This window comes from Macaca fascicularis, chromosome 7, assembly GCF_037993035.2.
Source record: "Macaca fascicularis isolate 582-1 chromosome 7, T2T-MFA8v1.1".
NCBI lineage: Eukaryota > Metazoa > Chordata > Mammalia > Primates > Cercopithecidae > Macaca > Macaca fascicularis.
Window position 1 is genome coordinate 51831263 of NC_088381.1, and position 7170 is coordinate 51838432.

Here is a 7170-nt window from a genome sequence, read left to right on the forward strand (position 1 = left end):
GAGTTGAGATCGTGCCACTGCTCTCCAGCCTGGGCAGCAGAGCAAGACTCCATCTCAAAAACAAACAAACAAACAAAAAGACCTGAAAGTCTCTCCCAGTGCCCACTCCCCCACCCAGCGCCACCCCCAGCTCTGGACCCCACCTCCCGTATGCATCTGTCTGGTAGAGCTCTGACCACAGTGAGTTGAATGATGTGTTTATATGTCAGTTCCCTCAACCATTTTGGGAGGTTCTTGAAAGCAGGGACTGCATTATATTCACTTGATATCCTTATTGCCTAATTCAGAGAATACTGTTCATCAATTTGTGATAAGTTAGAGAGGGAATAAGTCAGCATAGTGATTAGGAGTCTTCTCCTGGCCGGACGATGTGGCTCATGCCTGTAATCCCAGCACTTTGGAAGGGTAAGGCGGGTGGATCACTTGAGCTCAGGAGTTTGAGACCAGCCTGGGCAACATGGTGAAACCCCATCTCTACAAAAAATGCAACAACAACAACAACAAAATTAGCCATGGTGGCATGTGCCTGTGGCCCCAGCTACTCAGAGGCTGAGGTGAGAGGATCGCATGAGCCCAGGAGGTGGAGGTTATGGTGAAACAAAATGGTGCCATTGCACTCCAGCCTGGACGACCTGAAGACCCTGTCTCAAAAAATAGTCTTGTCCTTTAAACAGACTGCCTAAGTGCAGCAGCTTCACCTCTTCACTGTTCCTCCTCTTCTTCCTCCCTATAGTAAAACCCCACACAGAATGGGGTTCAGGGTAAGTATTTAGATGAGTGCTGAATCATTTAAAATTTAAAAATCTCCACCTATAGGATTTCTGAACAATATCTTTATTTAGCTCAGGTAGTTGTTCTTACACATTTTTGGATACTTGGGTTAGAACTTTCCCTATTACATTAAATCAATGGTTCTTAAACCTTATGCAGGCATGTAAGCACAATGCAGGCTAGAATAGAAAGATTGTTGTGTACAAACATTAAAAATAGACATTTTATTACAAGAGTGTAGAGAATGGAGACCAATAGAAGGTAATTGAAATACCACAACCTCACTCCAGCCCCAATCCTGGTGCCTGAATATGTGCACTGCCTCTGCGCTCTGCTCCCCGTAGACACAAGTCCCCAGGCCCTCCTGGACAGCAACAAGGGTTTTACAAGGCCAGAAGGCAGCCCTGTTTGTTCCTGCCTACAGGAAGGGCAGAGGAATGCGATATTCCCAGGAACTGTGTCCTAGACCCATAGGGCCAGATTGCTCAGCCTAGTTCAAGTAGTGAGACTACCTCTGTGCCAGTATCCTGGGCTGTCTCTTCCCTTCACTCTTGGCAGCTCCCAATTGTCAAAGATTGGACAGGGTCCTGGTGTGGCCAGCTCTAACTTGCTCAAGCCAGTCAGCACCTGCACAGAGCCAGCTAACTGCTGGGCCCAGGGGCTTCCAGAGAGTTCTTCAGAGCTTCTCAGAGGCCTAAGGACCTCCTAACCCTAGCAGGCCTCCTGGCTCAAGCACCACAACTTGGGAAGGCTCCATCAGCATCTATGTGGCCCTGTTTTACCTGTTGTCTGTGGAGGGTGTGCAGAGGCAAGTCCAGGGTAGGGGCAGGCAGTATCCCTTAGGCTTGCCCACAGCCCAGATAGCAAAACTGTAGCCAGATCAGTGTCTATATAAGTTTCAGGCTGAACCTTAGATCACTTAGGCCAGCCCGCCGATCTGGCTGCCCAACCAGACCAGATAGACGAGTCTAGGCCTCAGGGCTCTCAAGCACCTAAGAGCGCAGCTGCATTTGGAAGTGCTCACAGCAGGCGTGCTTCATGGTCAGCCCATAGATGGGGGTCATGTCCACCTTCACACCCGGTGGCACGCTGAACTCCACCCGCTGCAGCAGGATGGCCAGGAAGAGAAAGACTTCCCAGCGGGCAATGGTCTCACCGATGCACTTCCGCTTGCCCAAGCCAAAGAGAATCACCTTCTCACTTAGCACCTTGTCGATAGCACCATCAGGGGTGATAAACCGTTCAGGTAGGAACTCAGATGGGTTGACCCATAGCTTCCTGTAACCAGAGGAAGACAACTGAAGTGGCAGCTCAGGGCTCAGAAGCATCAAGTGAGTGGAGCCCCAACCCTAAAGGATAGAGGACAGGCAAGCAGCCCATGGACAGGAGGATCAATGCAATGATTGTATTAATAATATATAAGAGCTTAAGAGGGTAGACCCAGCCTTTCCTCTGCACCTCTGAACTTACTGGTCATGGTTGATCTGCCACTGGTTCACAAAGACACAACGCCCCTTGGGGATGTAAAACCCTTTCAGACTTGTGTCTCTTGTGGTGCTAGGGAGAAAGGAAGCTCAGTCAGGCTCAGGGCAACAGGCAAATCTCCCTGTCTCCCACGCTGTGTCCCTCCCACTAACCCTAATCAGGTATATGGTCTGGAGTAAAACCAGTAACAGACAGCAGTGTCTCCATGGGGCCTTACCTGTGGGGGATGGTGAAGGGGACGAAGGAGGAGTGTCGGAAGGTCTCCAGGATAAAAGCCTCCATATAGGGGAGATGGGATCTGTCAGAGAGCCGGGGGCGCCGTGACCTGCCAATCACTGTGTCTGTAGAACACAGGGGACAAGATGGATTCAGGGGCTGCCTAGACTTGGCCAGGCCCCTGGCACTGACCCCTTTGAAGGGAGCCACTACCTACCTAGCTCTTCTTGGATCTTTCTCTGTACCCTGGGGTTCGTCACCAAATACATGAGGCTCCAGGAGATAGCAGTTGTGACTGTGTCAAACCCTGGACAGGGTAGAACAGAAGAAGTTAGGCAGGCGGCAGGTCAGGGCACTTGAGCACAGGAAGGACACATGGGGTAACTCATACCAGCTCCAAAGAGGTCCAAGACGACATTAACGATTTTCTCATCTGACAGTTGGATATTAGCGTTCTCATCCAGCTGCTTCTCCTGACAGTGCTCAATCAGGCTGTCTGTGATGTCCCGGATGTGGCCCTTAGGTAGGGAAAGTCCACAGGTGAGCAAGATCTCAAACCCAGAGCTACCTCTCCATCCAGGTCTGGTCCTTCACTATTCCTAGCATCTTTGTTCTGGAGGTGATGCCCCCTGAGGCTGTTGTCCCAGCTTCTCTCTGCCTCTGCAAGGCTGTCTCCTACTACCTTAGAATGCTGCTAGTCCCAACTCAAGGGACAGCTGACACACAGCATCTTGTACTGTTATCACCTGGATGTGCTCTTTATCTTCTTTCTATTATGAGGCCAGGAGATGAACTCTTTAACTCTTCCTGGCTCCCTCAACAACTGCCCCAGGGTCCGGCATGTAATGGCTATTCAGTGGCTATTGCTGTCTGGTGGAAGCATGGAAGGGTTGGTCAAGAAAAGGTTCTATTTCCCTGCCAAGGAAGAAGACTATTCCACAACTGGCTTCAAGATCCCAGGTTGAAGCCTCCCTGAGAACTTGCCAAGCCCCATACAGTTCCTCTTACCTCTGACCCCCCAGGCCCTGACCCCATTGGCTTCCCACCATCCACCTGCTTTTCCCCAGACTGTACCTTCTCAAAGGTTTTGTAGTGCTCCTTGATCATCTTCTGCATGAAGCTGTGGAACTTCTCATTCAAGTCCTTGAAGCCATTAAGGGAACGGTTGGGCAGGTAGCGAAGAATAGGGATGAAGTCAGCTGGGTTTCCAGAGCCAACCACCTCCCCGAAATTATTACTCAGGTTGACTAGGCTAAGCAGTTCTTGGTGGTTGTGGTCATAGCGCTGGCCAAAGCAAATGGCACAGATGACATTGGCCACTGATATCACCACATACCTGTAGGGGTTAAAGTGCCCAGGCCCTGCCATCTGCTCCTGCAACTTGCTGATCAGGACCTCAGCCTCCTTGCTCACATGCTCCTCCAGGTAGCAGGAAGATGAGGAGGCTGGGTCAGAGGCAATAGAGAAACTTTTCAGGCCATTCTGGGCCAGGCGCCGGCGGGCAGCCCACACTGGTCCAGAGTCTGGGCCGAAGGACATGCTCTGGCCATTACTGATGAGGGTGAAGCTGTAGAGGTTGGGCCGGCCCTTGAAATCATCGCCCTGCTGCACCAGGGCCTGCCGGATGGTGTCCAGGCCGCTCAGCACCAGCACAGGTGTGGAGCCAATGCGAATCTGCAGCACGTCCCCATACCGCTGGCTCATCCTTGACAGTGCCAGGTGTGGGTTCTTTCCCAGGGTTAGTATGTGCCCGATCAGGGGCCAGCCCCATGGCCCTGGTGGATTCTTCAGGCCTTTGGGGACCCGAGGTCTTGAGGCCCTGATTACCCAGAATACTAGACAGAAGATGAGAGAGGCTAGAAGAAACTCCGTGGCCGACATGGAGATTCGGAAAAGCATGATCAGTGTAGGGATCTTGGAGGTGGCTGCTGAGAGAAGGAGCAGGAAGAAAAAAAATCAAGCCATCAGATTGGGGAACGAGAAGAGCCAACATCCTAGAGTATCAGGGAAAGGGGAAACCTTTCCACCAGAACTGCTTACTGAGCATGAAGAAGAGGATGAGGAGGGGAGAAGTTGTTGAGCTATCACTGTGGGCTAAGAATTTCACAGTCCTTCTTCATTCAGCACTAGCCACAAATCTATGAAGTAGGCTGCAGTGAGGCTCAGAGAAGATAAGTAACTTGCCCGAGGTCACACAGCCAGAAAGTGTTGGATGCAGACTCCCAAGCCAAGTTGCCTAATTCCAGAATGCTTTCTCTTAACTGCTATACCAATCTAAAATGACATCTTCCAATGTCAATCTGTGATTTCCACATAGTACCAGTACTGTTACTTACTTCACATTTTCCTAAAATCGACTGTAAATCTATCTACATATCATCATAAACAATATCTGTGTGAAAGTACAACTTTGATTTTTCCCCTAACACATTAAAATAAATACATAATCAATGTGTATCACCCCAAGTCCTACCCACTACACTTAGGAAAACCATGTTCTCAGGGGAAGTAGGGATCATCTGATCCTTTAGCCTCATTTAACATTTGGGGGAAGCAGCACTGACTTGCCCAAAGTCCCCCAGCAATCAGTGACAGAGCCAGGACTCAGACTCCTTAGGGACACTTCCCTGGAAATTTCCAGCTGCTGTCACATGTACCTCCTTTCGAAGAGTGGTCAGATCAATGAAGGAATTTTCCCAGAACCCTCAGTTCTCTGCTGCTCAATCCTAGGATGCAGGAAATCCCACCAGACCCCAGGACAGAGTGAAGAAGAGACAGGGGACAGGATGGCCACTTCCCAAACCACATTGCTCTCAACCCCAGCTCTCTGAGTTCAACTGACCCACAGTTTAAAGGCAGCTGGAGACCAGCTAGATTGAGCTCTTTAGTCAGAGAAATCCAGGCCAGGGTTTTTTGTTTTTTGTTTTTTGGTTTTTTTGGCTCAATTCTCAATGAATGAACAGTTTGGACCTCCCCCTTTTGCAGGTTACCAGAGAACAGAGAATAAATGGAAGGTTCCCACTAGGCTGTAAGAAAACCCCAGACTGGAATCAGGGAAATCAGGAATGGATCTAAACTGAAAGGAAACTGAGGCAATACTTTCTCTGTAAGCTTGACCTAAAAAGGGTGTGTAAATTCATAAACCACTCCAACATATCAGGCATCTGCCTGCTACCCTGGACTGGAGGTCAGTAGACCCAACATTCTAGTCAAAGTGATCTTGGACTGCACATTTTACTTTTCTGGGGTCCAACCTCAACACTTGAGAGAGGGTGACACAAGATCTCTCAGTTCAGAGTGCCCAGCTGGATCCAGAGGGAAGAGAAAATCCAGATCTGCCGTGGGGAAGCTGACAGTCTTACCAGTGAGGCTCCCCACAGGAGAACCACAAGACAGGGAGATGGATGGTCCCTACCACAAGTATTATAGTGGAGGGAGGCTTCCTGGAGGGGCTAAATCACACTAGATCCCAGAGTGAACAGGGGACAGTACAAGGCTTTGGTGTGCCATGGTGTCCCCTTCTGCACAATGGGTGTCCCAAGGACCTGCAGCCTTTGTAAGATGGTAGGAGGCCAAGGGAGATGTGCCTGGTGAGTTTTTAGGGACTGGTATTTCCAGCTCCCTGCAATTGGCAATCTGTCACCCTGATTGTCTACCAGCAAAGGACAAAGAAGATGGTCAATGAGATAGGAAAGGCCTAGGACTCCTGCACAGATCTGCCTCTATTGTCTCAGCTGTCTAGGACATCTCAGCACTGACAAGCCACCCTTGGGAGGGTAAAATCTGCCAGGGGTAGCTTCTTAGGCTAGGGCAGGGTATAGCTGGTAAGAACCCAGTCAATCCCCTCCTTTCATCCTGCCCACCCAAGGAGAAGCGCCTGTCATCAGAAAGCCTGAGGGAGGGGCTGCACATATTCCAGCCTGCCAGGTGGCCTTGATGGGGAAGCCCCATGGTGGGCAGGGAGTCACTTACTAGGGGATGGAGCTGGAGCCTGGGTCCTGAAGTCCTGAATGAGACGCCATTCGTATCTAGAGGTCTGGTACCAGCTGTGGGACCATGGGCAAGTCCTCCTCTTCCCCTGGCCTCAGTTTCCCCACTAGAGAGCTAGACTGCCTGATCACTAAAAACATTCTGAGCCTCCCTTTTTGGAGGTGCTAGACAGGTAGCTACCTAGGAAGTCCTGGAGGCACCAAAATGTTCCTTTTATTGGGAGAGAAGGGGCAAGCCAGAAGCCCCCCAGCAACTCACCTGTGGCTGTAAGGAGGTACTGAGCTGAGCTGGGAAGAGTGGACTCTTAGAGCCTGGGATCACAAGGTTCAAGGAAGGTTCCAAGGAACTGTCACCTTCAGGGTGAGGGTGAAAGCACAGCTACCTTTATAGGCGGGCTCGTACGTGTGGCCAGCCTCCTTCCCTGGAGCGCTGAGATGGAGGGAGGAGCAGCCTGAACTGGGCTGGTCTCTCTGGGATAGGAGGAAAAGGTGGAGGAGGGCAAGGGGGTGGGGGAGAGTGGGAGGGATGGGGGAGGGCGGGGGGGTGGGGTAGGGCAGGGGGGTTGGGCAAGAACCCACTATGGGACACCTCATCTCGGTGCCTGTACATAGAGGGGTGAGGGCTGGGGACACCTGGAAGCCCCAATTCCAAGGCGTCCCAAGGGCAATGCAGAAACCAGCCGAGAAGGGGGTTTGAGGGAGAAGTCCC

At 51.1% G+C, this 7170-nt stretch overlaps 1 protein-coding gene across 2 annotated transcripts; it reads right to left on the minus strand.

The window, feature by feature from the left end:
* Positions 1-818: 818 nt before the first annotated feature.
* On the minus strand, positions 819-6819 carry CYP1A1 (cytochrome P450 family 1 subfamily A member 1). Of its 2 annotated transcripts, none has more exons than XM_045395772.3 (7): positions 6721-6819; positions 3547-4397; positions 2864-2990; positions 2690-2779; positions 2474-2597; positions 2242-2328; positions 819-2049 (listed from the first exon to the last, which is right to left on the minus strand). In XM_045395772.3, exons 2-7 carry the CDS (start codon positions 4369-4371, stop codon positions 1764-1766), a joined length of 1539 nt encoding a protein of 512 aa, XP_045251707.1. In that variant the 5' UTR covers positions 4372-4397; positions 6721-6819; the 3' UTR covers positions 819-1763. The 2 variants fall into 2 exon arrangements, with proteins under 2 accessions (XP_045251707.1, XP_005560146.1); XM_005560089.5 differs by having other exon boundaries at positions 3547-4400.
* Between the last annotated feature and the right edge of the window lie 351 nt (positions 6820-7170).